Source organism: Cyclopterus lumpus, chromosome 21 (genome assembly GCF_009769545.1).
Source record: "Cyclopterus lumpus isolate fCycLum1 chromosome 21, fCycLum1.pri, whole genome shotgun sequence".
Taxonomy (NCBI): domain Eukaryota; kingdom Metazoa; phylum Chordata; class Actinopteri; order Perciformes; family Cyclopteridae; genus Cyclopterus; species Cyclopterus lumpus.
The window spans coordinates 8,299,499-8,319,289 of record NC_046986.1 but is presented as its reverse complement, the minus strand read 5'-3'; the positions used below and the strand labels follow the sequence as shown (position 1 = coordinate 8,319,289).

The 19,791-nt window shown below is 42.8% G+C and overlaps 1 protein-coding gene across 1 annotated transcript in view; it reads left to right on the top strand.

Annotated features, from left to right (window-relative positions):
- The first annotated feature begins 280 nt into the window (after positions 1–280).
- The window catches only part of col4a2 (collagen, type IV, alpha 2), a 48,498-nt gene continuing 28,987 nt past the window's right edge, over positions 281–19,791 (top strand). The window contains exons 1-5 of the mRNA XM_034561824.1: positions 281–427; positions 668–737; positions 1,043–1,139; positions 1,262–1,313; positions 17,365–17,445. Of these exons, the coding sequence (XP_034417715.1) occupies positions 281–427; positions 668–737; positions 1,043–1,139; positions 1,262–1,313; positions 17,365–17,445 (447 nt within the window). The remainder of the gene's footprint in view (positions 428–667; positions 738–1,042; positions 1,140–1,261; positions 1,314–17,364; positions 17,446–19,791) is intronic.

Genomic DNA, 19,791 nt, shown 5'->3' with positions numbered 1-19,791 from the left:
CACTGAAATGTGTCTGTTTTGACGACTGAAGCTCAATAACAGATGAGAACAGTTAATGGGTTATTTCAACAGTTGAACTTCGTCACAGAAAAGCAGATGGTTGCACATATAAATATCTCTCTCTCTATATCTATATATAAATATATATATAAATATATATATATATTTATATGTATGTACTAGCCTGCATGTCTTTCCTAAATCCACGAAGATGTCAACTTAATGAAATAACGTGCACGAGAGCTACTTTCTGCGCAGGTGAACCTTTACGGTCCTCACGATGCTGTCGGTGCCTGGTCCACTTACCTCAGCGCCCGTCGGGTCTACGCTGCAGTACAGAGCCGCCAGCAGGAGCAGGGTGCCGGACGGTACCAGCATGGTGGCGGCGCGCGGTGGACCAGTGCAGGCTACCCGCAAACAACCCGCTGTTGGTCGCTTCGGGTCCTCTCTCTCTTTCTCTCTTCGGGTGACGAGGGAACTTATCGGCAGAGCACGGACGGCACGTTTGACTGCATCTTTGTCCGAGTCGATATGAGGTCCTGATCAATGCACCGCGGTCTACTTTCTGCTGCACCACACCCCCCTCCCCAAAGCGACCACCCTCGCTTCCCATTGCAAACGGGACTCTGGTCGTGCTGGTACAAACACTTTGACTTTTCTCGGTAAGGAGAGGGACTACTCGGCTCACTTTGCTGTGTTTCTGGTGACCATATTTCAGCAGGTTTTCGGTGCCGCAGGTAGCTTTAATACCTTTTACCCGAAACCTTTTCACGCGCGCGCATCTCTCGCCCGGTAGCTCGAGTTGACTGTAAGTAGCATAAATATCTTATTCATGACACGTACAAATCTTATTTATAACCGCGACTGTTCCACGAGAGCGGAGCACCTTGTAGTATTTACAGCAGACATTGTGGGAAAGGGTCGAGTGGAGCTCTTGAGACGCTTAACCGGGTTAATTACGCATGCGTGTATATGGGCGCGTGCGTTGACGGTGCTAATTGACGGTGCTTATTGACGCTGAGGGTCTTGATGTGCTCACCAGGTCGGGGCAGACATGCTGTAAGGGGCTCCACGAGTGAAACAGCTGAAGTGAAGCTTTCGGTGCGCATGAGCGGCACCATGCAAGGACAACACAACAGGTGAGCGCAACACACGCTGCAAACCAAAACATAGTGGCATTAATATTATTTGTATTATTATTATTTATTTGTATTATTATTATTATTATTATTATGAACGCTGTCATTCTCATTGACTACAGGCTGCTGCTCCTGTGCCTCTCCGTGGCCATCCTCGCCGCAGGAGTGCACGCGGTAAGTTGTTCTCTCTCCCACGTTGCGTTTTATTATTTTTTTTTGCTTGTTAACTTTCATGCAGTTTGGTAATAAGGGTATAATAACACAATGCACCCGGTGTGTGCGGGTTTGGGGTTTGACTGTGTTGGAGCAGCTCGGCAGACACATGCAGACCGTGGGAGGGTTCTGGGTTTGGGGAGTTCCTCCTGGAGGAGGGTTCCTGGCTTTGCCTGCTGGTAAATAACAGCAAAGCTCAACACACAGTTTCTTGTGAAATGGCTCATGTTGAAACTGTAGTGGTTTGACTTAGGACATTCACTTGCTTTTGCAAACTCAATAAACAAAAATAGGGTTTGACCCTTGACCTGGCAGGGATTACGGGTTGCTGTACTTACATCTGCAATATGGCACTGGAATACATTTTGACTATATACGTTCCCTCTGATGGATTACCTGTAGCATATTTTAAGAGACTGCTAATATTGTACATTAATGCAAACCTATAGTTTCCTGATAGCCTGGCGATTAAAAACAGCCTCAAAACAATACTATTGTTCCAATATCTACTGGTGCTACTGGTAATATAGCATTCCACCAGTCCATATTGGCCATTAAGTGTTCCTTTCCTATCAAAACAACTCTGTAAGTAATGGGGACTTAAATCAGTCTTACAAACACAAAGAGGGAAGTCTGTAATCAAAGAAGATAAAACTTGAAAAACACTTGTATAAGTCTTTTTATCAAACTACCTAATTTAGGCCTCTGTTATTATGAATTAAAATGTGTTTTTTAAATGAATGATTACATACAAAATGGCCCTGTATGGTACAAAAAAGCAGACTTGTGATGTCTTGTCCTTATTGAAGGAAAGATTCACCATTGTGGGTTTCTATTGATGAGAGTTGCGTCAACGAGAGGTCAAAGGGCAGCTCCCTGCATCAGCTTAACGTCCTATGTCAGAATGTCCCACAGCTTGATGCTGAACCTCTTTCTACTCACTTGTTGAAAGTAATTTGTCCAAAACGCAGAGGAACTAGATTGACGAGTAGTTGATGTCACAAGCAAATCAACAGTGAAAGTTGCCAAGTTTCCAGCCAAAAAAGCGCTAACTTTAAACACATTTAGAATAAACTGGCAAGAAAATGTGACTTCAGGCACGTTTCCCTCCACTACTGGTATGTGAATATGAGGATTTCAGGGAATTGAGATAAACATCTGGTGGCACCAATTGTCCAGTCATGTACCATTAAACCATTGCAGTAGAAAATACGTAATTATAAGAGCGGCAGCTAAACATCAAATGAAGGAAGATGATGTGGGAAATGTTTCATGTGTTCATTACAGGAACAGTACGGTTCCTCACCGATCCACAACAACATTCATTCACTAGCAGATAGATGGAAAGTGGTAAAGTGGAAAGAGGAATCTGTCTGTGAATGAACGAGGTGCATATCGTGCCTTCTCCATGTGTTTGTTGACATTACAGTTCACTTTGGAAAACTCCCTCCTGTTTCACATAAATGTATTTATTGTTTTTCCTCATATGCACAAACACCTTCAGGTGGTGTACGCGAAAGAGAAAATGCAGACGTTTCATTACTTTTTTATCCTCTCTCTCTCTCTCTTTCCACACCGACTGACTTTGCATGACCTCTCCTTTGTTTTTCCTTCCATCAAGCTCACAAATGTGTGCTTGATAGAAGGGAAGTGCACCCATGATGCTGAATCCATGTGTGCACTCTTTAAGTGTGTGTGAGCGTGCGGCCTGCGAGTGTGTTTTTTTTGCTTTTCTGTGTGTTGCAGACACCAGTTCTGTCAGATATTTCATATCATATTTCGGTCTCTCAGTTGAACAAGTTGCTCTCTCGGTCGTGATGAAAAGGCCCGTTGTCTCTTGCTTTTATCGGATCGGGTCAGGCCTCGATTAAAAGCGTGTGACAGCGCTCGGCTCCTCTGTGTATTGTGCAGCTTTGCTCCAAGGCGGTGATACTAAGAGACAGCAGTCTAATTTTAGTTTGCCGTCATCCGTGTGCTCCGTGCAGGCTGCAAACTGTCAAATGAAGGAGTTCACATTGATTATACAAATAGCTTGAGTTAAAAACAAATAGCTTCAGTTTCTGGGTGTGACGCACCAGCGTTTGACCTTTTTTGGTAAAACCTCCCCATCTGTTCACATTAAAGAAGCTCTTGAAAGGGTAATAAGGAAGTTATGAGCTCTAGGTAGTGAGGTAATGATTTTGAATGTAGAAAAGGGTGAAGGAAAGCAGTAAACAATCAAACAACACCCTGTGAAGTGAAGTGTCCCATCTGACACAAGTTTTCTCAATCTGCCTCTCAAAAGATATGTTCCTGTTTAATATCAAATCCAAATCTGACTCACGAGACTGTTTCAGTTCTATGAACCAGAGCCCAGCCTCTTGAACAACTGTTTCCCAACATCATTATTATATAACATATTTCCGTTGTTATTTTTCAGAATTGTCCACGTTCCACCTTCCTTCACAAACAAGCGGGACTCCACAGGGGGGTGGGGGGGTCACTAAGTTGCAAAAGCCTTTGTGATTAGATTTTTTTTGTAAGTATTATGTGTTTATGCTTGTTTTCCAATTGGCCAAACTTAAAAGTGGTGAAGAGCCACCCATTATTGAGAGATGCTATAATCCTTTAAATACAGTTTGGGGAGAGCAGAACACATTTTCAGGCAGTTTTTCCTGGAAAGCATTCATAATATTGCACAAAATATGTCAGAAGTAGTTGTGTAACGAATGAAAAACGGGAGTTTGAGAGAGAAGTTTAAACCCTGGCTCCTTTGTCACCTCGGCTGCTGGCCAATCACAGCTTGAATGGGGTGTAATTGTCAAATCTTCCAAAAGTTAAGTAAATTCTCAGAAGCAGCCTGTTGGGAGGGTTTGATCATCCAACAAGCGGTTCTGATGTAGTAAACTGCCGTCCAAGTAACAATTATATTTTCTTGATCCATTCATCAATTTCTTTGAAAAAGGAGAAAGTACAGACACAAATGTCTATCTCAGTTCCTTGTTTCGAATGTCTTGTTTTGTCTGACCAACAGTCCTAAACCGCCTCTTTATCATGCCAAGCTTGTCGACAGTTGCACGACTTCACTTGAAGCATTCTGAACCCTTGAAGTCCGAGTTATCGGTCATATGCTTTGACTCTCAGGGGCCACATCTCAGGGCCTCTGGGACAGTTTCTTCAGAGGATCCTAATTTCTGGATTTCCTGCTTGGCATTCTACATGGAGATGCCAGACAAAAAACACGATTCTATGCATGTGCACATACACCATGCATACAAATACCGTTTGTCGGTGTGCAGGAAGGAAGGCTCTTGAGGCAGTAATGTTAACAGGATGTTTCGTACAGGACCCTTTAAGGGGCTCTGATTCGCCTGCGTTTGAAACTATATTTCAAGATGTGTTTGAGCGCGGTGGAATGCGGGGATGATGCTGGAAGAGGATGTCTGAGTTGTGGGAATTTGATCTGTGACCCCTGAAAGAGACATTTTTTGGCTCCAGATTCCTACAGTACCTGGAATCCCAGCAGCCACATCTGCTTCAGCAATTACAAGCTAAGTGGAACGTGGTGATATATGTTGTTTCTGCATACGCCTTCTTGGCATGGTTCACCTTGCAACCACACGGTCAAACAAAATCAAGCAGATTATGTTGCGAATGGCCATAAGAGAATGTGAAAACGATGCGAATGATAGAAATGCAGTTCAAATGGGTTTCACGGCCATGCAGTCTACTTGGGAGAAAGCTTAAGCCTGCGTCGAAATGTGAATGAGTGCTGTGCGATGGAGTCGCACGACGGAAAGCAGACACGTGACCGACCTCTCAAAAGTGATTGTTTTATGGTGGAGGAAGGCGTGTGTCCGGGGCGAGGGGGGAAGATGTCTGCCTGTGATAAGGATAGAAAAATGGCCAAGCACATCCCCATGCCAAAATAGTGGCTGTGATATAGAGATCGCCGGGCTGTAACAATCGGGGGAAGAGCCCATTGTGCTGTGCTGCAGGAAGCCGCGGTCTCGGATGAGAAGCCCATGTGTGGGGCTTCCCTGTCACTTGTGGTGTGCAAGCATGGGTGTGTGTGTGTGTGTGTGTGTGTGTGTTGTGTGGTGGCATGCATTTTTTTTCCACTGAGGTGTTGCCCTCACTTCATCGACGGACCTCTCTGACCTTGCTGCATTCTTTACTGCCTGACGTGCATGTGAATGAATGTACAGTCTTTCGTTTGCTTAGGTATTGTTTCCTCAGGAACAGCTGTTTGAAATGTGACTTTTGTGTTGGTGATTATTTGATTAGTCTCCGTGGTTCGGCATTGTGATGGTGAGGAAAGGCCTGGTGAGCTTGGCTGTTTGCCCCCATTGGTGTACAAATTGCCTCCTTAAACAAGCATACGTGTACAATGATGAATACGATTGAAAGCGGAGGACTAAAAGTTCAGTAAATGTGTCCAGTCCGGGCAGCATCTGTGAGTGTGTGTGTGAGCCTGACTTTCTTTCTCGCACGTGCTGATAGCGTGGACTGTCTTTATCTTTGGGCTTAGCAAAGTTCAGTTTTATGGGGCACATCCTGAGTGCATTGTGTGAAGAGAAAATAGGACATCCAGAGAAGCTCTCTAAACAGGAAAAGGAAATGGGTTGGAGTTAAATGTGTCATAGAGTTTCTTTACAACCCCGCTGGACCCCACGTAGTACCCCAGAGGTTTACTGGGTTGTATATTTGCAATGTGAACTCGGTGTTGCCCGCGCTGTGATAAAGCATTGTGGAATAGAGAAGGGGATGTATGTGTGACGACGAGAGCACGACGATGACCTTCTGTATTTGACAATCTGTGTTGAATCTGTTCTGGCCTCATTCCAAATGTGTCCCCACGTTATATACAACCTACAGGATAAACTCTGACTACACTAAACCCAATGACTTTTTATAAAGTATAAACAGTCTGTATTTTATCTCTAAAGGGTTCATGTATAACCTGCCAGTGGATGACGGGGGTGCTGTGTGATCTCAGTGGCCTCGATGCCGTCTCAGAACGTCGATCCATGTATCTTACGTTACTGCAGTGCCTGTGATTTTAAGAGACGTTTAAACGTATTATATTGTTATATTATTTAGACGTCATAATGACGTGAAAATATGTCAAAGTTCAATATCCCAGGGTTTGATTGTGGATAATATCTCTTCATGCTTCATTTTCATTCCCAGTCATGTGTGACAGCCTCAGCACCACTGCCAACAGTGCCCTGGTACGCTACATGCTGTACTTTGGGTGTGCAGACACACACACAAACGTTCTTAAATTGAAAACAGTCTGACTGATTGAGCGATACCGTTTCTCTCTCTATCTCTCAGGGGCAACTTTCATGATCAATAAATAAAACTGCAAAATAAAAACATAGTAAATGCTATCTACGGTATCTTTAGGAGGTAATGGTATTGTAATCGTAATATAAGTCAAAGTCATTTCCATGCGAACCAAGTCCATCGGCCTTGGGTTTCATGAAGGTTCTTCCAAGGGAACAAAGTACAGATGTGGACCAGCTCAACCTATAATCATGGTTCCCAATAATGATTTATTATCGCGGCTCGTTGTTGGTAGAGATTTACGGCATTATTCATAAACCTGACATCACATTAACCCTGACTTCTCTTTTACATATTAGCCCGCAGATATCATAATAATATTAAGTGATATTGAGCTTTTACAACCTTCTAAAGGGCCAGGGCTTATGTGATCAAGCACAACCCACAACACTTATGGTTTCACTCATGTTATTTGGGGGGGGGGTGAAACCTATTTGCCAGGAACAATAAATCAGTAGTTTGTGTGAATGTAACTTGCTGCAGTAAAGTCAGTTTAAACTGACTTTTATTTGACTGGGAATGAAGTTAGGAAGTAAATTCCTTGTGGAAGTTGCCTCTGGAAAATCCCTATATACTGTGTATATATCCAACCATGTCCTTTGCCCTTACTCCATCTCTCAGTGATTAATGGAGAGACACAGGGGTCCCATCAGGCTGTGCTGCAAGAATTCCTCCCAGTCCTTCCAGGCTTCAGTCTCTCTGTACAACTGTGTCCCTCACTTCCTTTTATAGCCTCTTTTTGCCCCTGGTCTCTATCTCTCGTGTCTTCTGCCCCCTCACTCTCTCTCTCTCTCCATCCATATCTTGAAGGGACACTTGGCAGACGGTCCGTCCTGCCTCTCTTGTACTGTACTCTTGTACCTCTCTCAGCTTGTCTCGTCACATTCCCCCCCCCCCTCCCCCCCCCGTGTCCTCATCCTACGCCTCTCTGGTCGTCTGTCTCTCCTCAGTAGAGGTGGGTTTTCTCAGTGAGCTCAGATGGAAGGATTGTTTCAGCTGTGTTTACACAAAGACTCCCGGCTTGTTAGAGATCATGAGCTGTTTGGTTCAACAGGTGCCCACATGGTGATTACATTTCTGAAGTCATTTGTTTGAATTAGATTCATGTTTTATTCTGCATGTTTGAAGGCCTTCATCTAGTAGGAATATGGCCATTCAGTTACCTCACTGTCGGGCTTCACACATTTCTTCCTCTGGACGAGAGACAAGACCATTCATTTCCATTGCAGCTGTGGCCTAATTGATTAAACTGAATTATTTCTCGTCATGGGAAAAACTTTAACAAAGTTAAATGCACAATTTGCGATAACATCACCATGTCCAATTTCTCCTTCTCTCTCTCTCTCTCTCTCTCTTAGTCAGCCTTTTAGCCTGCCACCACTTTGGTCCATAATACCTCAGCAACTATTAGATGTATTACAATGAAATGAGTTACTGGTATCAATGGTACCTTCATAACTTCGGAACATGAGGAAGGCATTTGTGGCCTTGGGGTAAAGTTCTTGAAAACTACTTCCATGAAACTTGGTATATGCATTCAGGTCATCTCTGCGATAAATTGTAACGTGACGTTAGCATTTAGCTGAAAGAACCACACAGAGCCACCAGCATTAGCTTTGGACTATCAGTCTTGTTTCTGATTTTGTGCCATGAACAACCTGACTATGTTGCCATTTCCATCCTCTCTTGTCTCTAGACTCAGGTCATACTAATCCTACCATCCCAATCATGAATAGCACAATTTAATCTGTCTAGGAATATCACCCTTAACCCCTGTGAGTCATCATTCTGGATTCCTTAGGAGGCAATTGTCTACTCGTAAGTAGAAATAAAAGAGCAAACACGACTGTTCTCAGGCCTATCAGGTGTCCGGGCTCTTACTGAATGGATCCTCTCATCTGGATGTGATTGATCATCTGATTAGAGGGCTAAACAGTAGGGCCATCAACATAACAAGGTCTGACAGATTGGACTGTTAGCACTAAAATGCAGAACAGAAACGGTTCTAATCCCACCTCCATTTGGCTCAGACTGGAGCAGGAAGCATTGATTAGAAGTGTGCCCCTCTGCTGAGACTCTGTGTGACCTGAGGCTAGTTAAGGAGAGGGAAGGTCCAGCTCTGTCAGGCCCAGGGCAGAAACCAGAGCTGTGTTTACACTGGAGCCCAGCCAGAGGAGCACAGTGGGAGTCTCTACTCTGCTCTGCTTCTTTCAGGTCCCTCTGCTCTGGTCATGTTCTCCTTATGTCCTTCCGTCTCGACCGTTCCCTCTCACCAACCCTTCCTCTTTTATTTTAATTTACAGTGCCCACCATCTGGATCTTTTCTGTAGACCTCTAGATATTACTCAATATATTGAGTTGCTTTCCATAGCTGCTCCGCATGAATGTGAGAAATCACAACCTGATGTGTTTATTCTCACAGCTGTTCCCATATTAACATGAAGACATTTGAACTTCATTCATTCCTCGATCTTCTGTGGATTTTCTGTTTGTGTAAATGTGCTTGGTTTGGAGACTCAAACTCTCTAACAGGAAGTTGAGGGTGGCGTGGCAGGAAGATGGATTAGCTGTAAAGAAGCACTAGTTCAGACAAGCTGTACTGAGTATCAGAAATCTGTAAGATCCATGATGGCCAGCAGGAGAATTTCCCTTATCACCGTAATGGAGGCCTTTGGGACGGCTGGTGTGATATCAAGACATGCCTCAGTAATAATAACTACCCCTACACAAACATGGTTATGTTTGATGTTTAGTTCTTCCGGTTTCTGTATGTTTTAGTGTGTGTGTGTCTCTAAGAGTTTCGGGGATGTGTTTGTTTCACAGTTGGGATCTGATTATTTAATTCAGTTTTATGTTGTTCGAAGCTGCACAGAAAGTATAAACTCCCTCTTTTGACACGCTGACCTACAAGTTAGTTTTGGTTTAAAAAAATACAAGATGAAAACATTAATTAATAAGTTAATTGATTCTTGAAAAAGTACAATAGTGATGAAGCATTTCTATGCACTTTACCATCAGTCACAATGTTCCTATTGCGGAGGAAACATTTCACGTGTGTCACATAGCCAGATGGCACCAATGACAACCAGCATGATTTGGTCACCAGCTCTTGTGCTTACACACACACACACACACACACACACAGAAACACAAAGACACACGCACAGACATTTGTGATTTTATGTTTATACCTCCCCACTCACAGTCACCAGAGACATTTATGCTTCTTTCCTCTTATCCAGCAAAACAAGAATGTCCTCACACAAATTCCCCCCATATTTATTGAGGCTACAGGGAGGCTGCAAACACTGTGGGGAAGTCTTTCAAGATATTGTTCAAGATTTTCCTCTTTTGTTTAAACAGTGAACAGGCCTTGAACCACAGCGTCGGGGCTGGCCTTTCTGTCGGCCAGCTGGCATCCACCCAAACTACAAGTGTTTTAATCTCTTTTGGAGGTTAACGCTGTGTGTGTGTGACGGAAAGACTTTGAACTATGTTAAATCTCTTCATTTAGGAAAGTTACTCAAATTTAAATTGTGTAATGGAGAAAACTGAGGAAATACCCTGTAGGTTTTTTTAAGCTGATTTGACGAAAGAAAGCTGTTTCTTACGAACAACATTTATTTAATTAATTTTACATTTTGCTACCCTGTTGTACAAATCTAAGTGCCCACAACTATGCTAGTGGCTCTGTGGCTTGTACTTAACGTGCTTTGAGCTAAATGATAACATTCTCACATGGATGCTAATATGCTGATGTTTATCATTTAAAATGTGTATCATGTTCACCATAGCATCCCTAGTTTGCATGTTATCATGCTAACTAGGGATGCTAATTTGGCTTTCCTTCTGACCGATCGCTCAACCTCGCTAACCGCTCATTGACAGTTAACGACAAGATTAGTGCCTTCCATGTGTTTGAAGTGTCGATCCACCCTCCCAGCTGCAACCAATGCAATAACCAAAAGGTTGAATCCGTCATTTAAATTATTTATAGGGAATGCGCCAAACAGACAAGTTAGGTGCCAGTTCACCCATCCGGGGGAATTAGCAGCCATGAAGTAAATTACATTGACGTTGACACCTTCTGGTTTATATCATTGGATATCATTATATCTCGTAGTTTAGCTGCGAGGTTGACGTCTGTGTGTTTGTCTGACATAAGTTTAATGTTACTCCATCAGGGTTTTCCGCTAGTGTATTGCAGTAACATTATAGCTGTGAACGTAGCAGTCTGACCAAAGTTAAGCCAATTTCCTGTGTCTTGCTGATTGAAGTGAAGGGGGCTAACGTTAGCCCCAAAGTTAGCAACAACTCCAGGCTCACTTCAGGTGGGCTGAGCTTTAATTAGGGACAAGCAGCTCCTCACGCTCAGCTCAGAGTTTTGCTCAGCTATTTTTTAATTGTTAACATCTCTAATGCTAACATTTGCAAATTATAATTAAGCACAAAGTATGGCTGAGACCAATAGGAATGTCATTACTTTTGCAGATATTTGGCAAAGTTTTGAACAAATGATGATGCAAAGTTCAAAGATCACTTAATAACAACATGTCCTGTCAATCCATCCAACAGTTGTCAAGATATAAAAAAAAATAAAACAAAACTACACTTGGTGGCGCTATAAGAAAAGTTGGGATCATCAAAGTCCGTGGGATTTATCCTCTGGGAACATGAATATTTCAGTCTGGAGCAAAGTGGTAGACTGACTGGCATTGTCATTTAAAAGTCACACCACTAGCATGGCCAAACACTCTCACTATGAACAAAACTCTCCAAACATTGTACGTATCGTCTTGATTCAGATCTTGACTGTGTGTTACATGCCCTTCACTGAGATCGTTCTCAGCTGGAAACGGGAGTATGACACACCCAGGGCAGAATCCGTCTCACTACTGACATTCAGATATAGTGCAGATATACATCATGTACAAAGGTACCGTATTACGAAGCATGTTTCCATGTGTGTTACACATAGAGAAACCCTTTTCGGAGCTCCTTGTCAACAGTGGCCAGGTGTTTCAAATTCAACGAGTAGAAGTTTTCTCATCATCAGTGTGAAGAAGTGCAGCTGCTACCTTGGCACATCATACCAGTGACAGATAGTCTGACACAATGAAAAGGCCATTAGAGTGTACTTTCCTTCCTTCCTTCCTTGGTGTTGTATCAAAAAAATATGAAAAATCATAATAGTAGTATAAACTAAACAAATTGCTATGTGAACCTCTGATGTTAACCCTCCTTTAAATCATTTTTAGTTTCCTACAAAAACTGTAGATATATATTATTTAAAAAATCTACTAGAAACTAAAGTGGGGGGAAATAAATGATGTACTTTGGAAAAGGGAGAAGGACATCTCCCGGCTGTTCCCAGTGGAAATGATGCATACGTCACAAACTGTAGGAAGTAGTAAGCGCAGCGTCACCTGTTGGTTTGTTGATTACCGCTTTGAAGCTGTCAGTCACAAGGTAACCACGTCCTAAAGCATACTCTGTTTTATTGTCTATTTTAGTCTAAATGGGACCATATTTTAAGAAATTAATGCACATCGTGTTGTATTGAAGAAAACCTGAAACTAGTATTTGACTCGTAAACTCATGTGTACAATCATTTACTGAGAAGGAGGGTTATTTTCTCGTCAACATCTCATTAGTTAATATCTCAACAAACAAATGAGTCGCCCCTGATGGATGCAATTTAATCCTCCTCCTCATTGGCTGCACCTTCAGAACCAGAGGTTGCCAACTGGCATAGTGTCCCTCAGAAGTCTCCCTGGAAACCCCCGTGTTCACACGGTTGGATTAATTTGCTTTTGTACAATTCCAACTCTTTTAGTTGGTTACGTGTGTTTTCCCAAGATTACATCTCTTAAACCCGGAGCTTAGTGGTGTCTTTATGTCCGTCAGCTCTTCTGAAGTTGGGTGACGATGGCAGCAGCCTTCTGAGGGTTCGGTTAACGAGACCAGTGGTTGTAGAAGTGAATTGGCATCCACCAAATTGAATAGTGGGATTAGGCATTCCTCTCGGGCTAAGGTCAAAGTGGAAAGGCCACAGGTCAGATCCTTCATTAAGGATGAGCAATAGCCTCTGACAAACAGCCACACAGATCAACCACTTATGGCCACAGGTTTCCTTGTAGTTGGATCTGGTTTCTGTTGACTCAAGTAGCCTTAAGAGTCTACATTGCCGTTGTCACGGCAGCCATATTTTACACCTCTCTCCTCAGTCTTGTCTTATCCTCCCAGAGTGAGTTACTGAAGGGTGGCCTACAAGCCTCGTCACCACCACTCCAATAGATCAAACACTCATCCTGACCTGGATGGTCTGTGATCTCGGTTCATTCGATACCTCAAACACGGGGGGGGGGGGGGGGGGGGGGGGGGGGGGGGGTCTCACACAAACACTGTTTTTGCTTCACTGTCTCGTTTCAAGTGTGAAAACTGAGAAACCATCTGAAAGAGGCCGTTTGTCATTTCCATCACCTGAGGTTCAGAGTGCTGTTGTGAGCTGGCGTGACACCGATGGTTTGATCTGTGAACGCTCTTCTGTTTGAACAACAGAGAGTAGGAAATACTATCCGTGTGACAAAAAAAGAGTGAGATCCACAAACCGCAAATTATAGGTTTATGAGGACAATTACGGGCAGAAAATGGGAGATTTTAATGACTTCCTCTTAAATGTGTCCGTCTCTACGTCCCTCCTCTAAGTCAAAGTCGTCATTCATATTTCTGAATTACGGTTTTAGTTTGTTAATAATCTGCGGGGATCATGGGATGTTTCAGTGAGTAATTTACCGGGGGGGTTTTGGGGGGATGTGGAATGTACAGCTGTGTGTCGACATCATAGTCTCCCATCTGTCTCCTCCTTTTATTTATGTGTGTGTGTTTTATGCCCTATTTGCTATTTCATTTAATAGGGGAGAGACTTCACAGTGTCTTTTTCTGGATTCCATTGATTGTTGTAACAACCTAAATTTTATAGATGATCTTAAATTCAATTTCTCTGTGTATGTCTCTCTTGGTGGCATTTTAAATTTCTTCCAACCATGGAAGGATTATGGGTCCATTATTTCTAATCATTGAGGGTTTCCTGATTGCTCTGGAATACCATAAATCCTCCCATGAATCCTTCTGTTTTTGGCCTCTTTTGCAGTCTCCCTCTCAAAGTCTGACATTATTTCTCTCCATCTGTCTCCTTCAGTTGGTCTTATCTGCATTTCTATTCTTCCGTTCTAGTCTTGTAATCATCCTGTTCCCGTGGCTGAGACGCTGTGTTGCTTTTGGCTGCTTTTGACATTGACAGGAAGTGTTAGGAAGTGCTTATGTCTGTGGTAAACCTGCGGTTACATGGAAAAGACCATGGTGAGTCAGGCTGACCACAGACACTCCACACAAAACCAACCATCATCATGTGCCCATGTTCTGTATGACGATGGAAATAATTACTCAATGATAATTAACTGTATCAACACCTGTGGGTGGACAAAGAGTCCTGGCATAGACAATGATGGAATGAAAAAGTAGCTTAAGGAAAATGTAACTGGTCAAATTATTGCTTTATAATAACAAATAGAAGCACCTGTATCTAATGAAATATAATTGATAACCAAAGTGCACTAAATCACGTGTCTCTGTATTGACAAAGAAACCATAATTCAAAAGTCTCTCCAAAAGCATTAATAGCAATAATATATGTATTTGTAGCAGCAGTAACGGGGCGAAAAAAAAACTGAGCGTGAGAATCAGTGCTGTTGATCCAGATGTTTTTTATTTTTTTTTCATTTACTGTACATTGAAGGATATTTAGAGCGAGGCACCAGTGCAGTCGTAAAGTACAGGGAGGCAACAAAAACAACATTCCTCATTAAGGAAGGCATTAATCTGACCTACGTGGCTGGAAGACCTCAAACTCCTCTAAGAACTCAGGAAACACTAAAGGCAGTTAGATGGGAAATCCAAACAAATTACACGTGAATGTCTTGTGTGCAGAAGACGCCTCTAGTGTACACACACATGCATACAAAAGACACAGATATGAGGAACAGACATTTATCATACAAATATCAACTCATGGCTCTATTTTTACAGACTAATCCTAGTTCGATATATATTGGTATCACTGGAGGTAGTTCACAGCACATAAAAGATTATCAACGACATATATAAATGATTTCCTGGAAACGAGATGACAATACGCAGAAAACCAGAGCTCAGGAACTGACCTGGTTTGTCTGACAGTTCTCATAACAAAGACATAACTATACGTTCTCATGTATATTCTTAAAACCTCTGGAAAATATATTATTAATGGGTTCTTTTTTTTTTAAATTAGAGACACTGCAGGATGACATCAGCTCGTCTGTGAAAAGATGGACATTTTGTTCACCAGCAGACACAAAGCAATGTATCTTTCGTCTGTTTATGACATGTTGAGTCTGGTATTCACTATTTAGTTAGATTTAGGGTCGTAGTCTGCAGGATCCCACGCTGCGGTATCGGTGGTCTGGATTCATCTGTCTCTCTTATTGCATTGTGCAGTAATTTGGCCACTAAATTAATGTTGTTATCGTATGCGTCTGTCCTTTAACTTTAAGCAAAACTCCTGATTTGTTTATAATAAGTCAATGTGAACGAGAACTGGACCCAAATTGAAAGGCGACAATGTATTTTCTTTGGTCTTGACCAATTTAACAAAACAACTGAAGGAAAGACGTGAGATAGAGAATTGGTTTGACCATCGGCCAGAACTGTTTTCTTGACATTTTATATTTTCTACTTTTTGATATGGAGCTTTGTGGCACTGATCTAAATAAATGCAGCAACACGACATCGTTCAAGGTTTGCAATGCAGTGTCCATGGAAAAGGAGATTTTGAGTGGTTTATCGTGACGGTGGAAAGAGAAGACAGGAAACTGGAGCATAATCCTCTTGTCGTCTGTTGAAACAGCCATCCTCTATTTTGAGCCTGTAAACTGTAAAGTTGAATTGATGGTGCATAGCTCCACAATGTGTAATTTGCCTTTATGGGAGCCAATCCTTTGTGTGTCTGTCCGCAGTTGACTCATTCTATTGTCTATGTTTTGGACTTCTGCCTCTGGCCATGCCTCTGGTACATCCTAATTGGGATGATATGACCTTCTGCTTTTGTCTCCACTCCTGAAACTAAAAGTGTCGTAAAGGTATTCCCCCTGCAGAGGAGGCGTGCTTTGGTCAGACTCTCGTTTCAAGTGAGTCCGCTGCCATAGCATGCAGGCTAAATTAAACGCATCGCAGCATTTCTCTGCTTTATCAAACAGCGGTTTGAAAAGGAACCGCTCAGACCCGCTGGTACTTAACCAAGAAATGCAGCCTTGAGCATTCCATGAGGGAGAGGAAGAGGGTCTTTTTGTTGTGGAGATAGGGGATCAGTAAAGGACAACGTCTCGCCAGTAAAAGAAGGTCTTTGTGTGTGTGGAGAGGCTCAATGTGGCCATTGTAAGAGAGACCGCTGGGATCTGCCGTCCAAGTGAAGAGGGAGAATTATTCTGATTCTTTATCTGCCATTTTGTTTGCCACTGTGGGCATAAAGTGGCCATTTCTGTTGAGAGGGGAGGGTATTGAGGCATTCGCTATGGTATGGCTGTGTAGGTGGAGCACGTAGGCAGACACAAGAGAGAGATGTCATAGTCAGCGACAATGAGCCTCCCTGCATGTCTCCACAAGTTTCACTCATACATGCTAATTGAAAGGCGACTCAAGGGCCTTGCAAATTTGGAGATTAATAAACGCAATATGCAGTATGTGTGTGTTTGTTTCATTACTAATTACTCAGGCACAAGGGTAAAATCGTCAATGAAACATTTTAACTTGTGCAAAAGCTTTATTTCCAGTCATGCATTAAATAGAGCTGATCTATTAAAAACACATTTGGGTTCAGTGATTAGTTTCAGCAATAAATTTGAGCTGTTTTGAAGCAGTGAGGCTTTAAGAGTGGCTCTCAACACGTCATGTTGTGTCTACAGTTGTGTCAAAGCTTCATATTGTTTTGCTTCTGTTTCTCATCAGTAAGAAATGTGGCCGAGGCACATAATCCCCCCCCAAAAAAACCAAATTGCGCCCTTTGATTTTCATTTGCGACACCACATAAACACAACAGTTCTCCAAGATACCATTCTCTCTTAATTATGTTTCCAGCTATGTCAGCCAGCGTAGGGTCACGCCACCTCTGACCCGCGGGTTGGGAAACCCCGTTTGTGTGACTGCTCTCTTTGATCACTGCCATGTCTCACTGTGTCATGTTCGAGCACAGATCGGCCTGTGACGGTGGGTGGTTTTGTTGGTATGCAGACGTCTACGGACAAATCGTCTTCGTCAGTGGACGTCCATCATGAGTCACTCGAGCCTCATATAAAACATCCTCTTTGCACACCAGACCAACATAAGCAACAGTGCAGGCAACACACATAAACAACAAGTGTTTTCACAAACCACAGTGTACACAAACATAGCCGGTCACGTCACGCCTACACCACACGCTGATTTACCCCACACTGTGTCCCAAAAGAGGACGCAAGCGACAGCACATGGACACATATCTCTACTGTGTTTAATGAAGTGGACGGCAACATGTCGCAGTCTCCTGTGTCTGTGACTTCCGGTAGTCCAGCTCTAACTTTGGTGTTGTCTGTTTTGTGCCTGACAGGGTGGGAAGAAGCACAGCGGCCCCTGTGGAGGAAGAGACTGCAGCGGAGGCTGTCAATGTTTCCCAGAGAAGGGTGCCAGGGTAAGTCCTATACCGTAAACCTCTGCTGCAGATAACCTTGATCACACCTCTCTCTCTTTCTGTCTCCATCTTCCTGAACTTATGTGTGAACCAGTTCTTGGGTTTCAGTCAGAAGAAACATGCTTTTCTAAAGGCTTCTGCACTTTAAATAACTTGGTTTTGGACCCATCTTTAAACATTTTGGGGCCACAGACAGTGTTGAACAGTCTAAAAGATGTAGAGGGACTAAGACAGGACACATTGTTGGTGTAAGAAAAGTATAGAATTCATGAGAGCATCTGTCCTGTTTTCATTTATTTTTCTTTAATACCTCAGATTAACTGCCAATAAAGCTCATAGCGGCATCACTTGTGAACCATAGCTGAAAACCTTCTTATAGGTGAATAGCAATGCAATATAAATATGTTAAATCATGTGAATGTATGAGCCTGTCATGGGCATTCAGCCCTATGGAAGACTGTGCTGCTGAAAGTCATTAGTTATAAATACCTTTCACACGTCCATACAGTTAAAGTGATGAAATGCACACCATTAACCCCCTAAAAGAGGAGGTCGGAGCGAATGGAGTGTGGGAGACCCATTAGGGAGAGAAATGAAAGACAGAAAGAAGAGAGAGGAACCAAAAGTTTGACCGAAAGACCCAAGAGACAGACGTAGACTAAACATATTGAGATAACAAGCTCAGAGTGAGCGACCGGGGTTCTGCATGACGAACGGCTGCTTCACACTCCCGACACGCGCCGGCCCGATCGTCAGATAGCTCTCTGAACATGGACCGGGCCTTCAACAAGTCCACGGTTTAGTAACTTTCAGAATCAAGACAGTTAACGTCTACTCTAGTTGTTAAGGATGGATTTAATCTGATCTGCAAATAACTTTCAATGGACATAAAGGAGTTCTGACTAACCTTAGTTTAAAAAGCTGCTATAAACACCTCAAAAATCTTCGCCACACACGAGGCAGAACAAAAACAAGCAGTAAGACAGTTTTCGCCCCAAGTTGCATCAAGTGCTTGGACCCAGTTAGACCTCCTGCTTGAAGGGCTAGTTTAAATATATATATGTTCATGTTATTTATTAGACTTGTTTTGAAGGAAACGTAATGCTGTATTAATATGATGAGAAAATTACTAATTAGCTAATAAATTAACATATCGCGTAAGTTGCAAGAATGTTGGTATGTTGATACTGAATTAACTGTTTATAACATTTGACTGAAACCACAATCTTTAGGGTTTGAGTTGCCTGAACTGGACTCTGGATGCAGACCTGGTGGCTCAGTCCCTCGCCTTGTGCATCTGTTTAATAATGTACAGAAGGTCTATGAGACTTGATTGTCTAAAAGAGCAGTTTGCACAGAAGGCATTAGTATACAAATGAAGGATCTCCAGAAAATCTGATATATTTGTAAAGTTATGCTACCTTCTGAAGGCCAGTTTCCTTAATTTCTTCTTATCATGAGACGGCGAGATCATAGGAACTATAAATGTGTGGTGCCATGAACTCAAGGACAGAAATGCACTCTTGTTACTCTCCGTCGACCAGTAAAGAGCAACTCCTGTGGGAGGCAACCTAAAAAAAATACAGAGGTGAAGAAAGGAATGACAACTGTACTTTGGCAGACCAAGTTTACAGTCGGTCTGACCTTTGACCTGCGCGCTCTCCGTGGATACAGGAAACCCTGTAAGGAGGCATAGAGAGGAAGTCTCACATTCCACATCTGAAGGATGCAAAAGCAGACCACCTTTCCCTTCCTCCTCCTCCTCCTCCTCCTCCTCCTCCCCTCTCTCTCTCTCTCTCTCGCTGTTTCTCTGCGTCAGCCGGAAGGAAAGGATTCAGTCAGTGACGAGGTGATCATGACAGGGAGCAGCTTCCAGCATGCAGGGGAACCTTGGCTTTGTTTACGCTTTGTCTATGAAAACAAGAGAAATTAAAGAAGAAAAAAAAACATACTCTCAGTTTTTACACATCTGGCCTGATAAAAAAAATGAACTGTCAAAAATATTTCTCACACACGATTTGGCTCTTAAACCATTTACAACAAATAATATTAAATGGTTATTTCCGAGAAGCCAGACATTATAAATGTCCCCCCCCCCCCCCCTCTCACTCTTGTTGTCTCTGACTCACTGCGTGTATATTCCAGCTGTGCATTTACGAAGGAGTCATAAACATGACTGACACAACTAAAATGTTCCCCTTGTATGCATTGCACAACTGATGTACGTGTTTGGGAATACAATGGAAACCAAGATGGATTCTCACAGATGTGTTCATCCCTCCGGGGTGTCGATCTTTACGTCTGTCTCCGTTCCGACCAAATCTTTCCCTCGAGGAGACTCAAGGC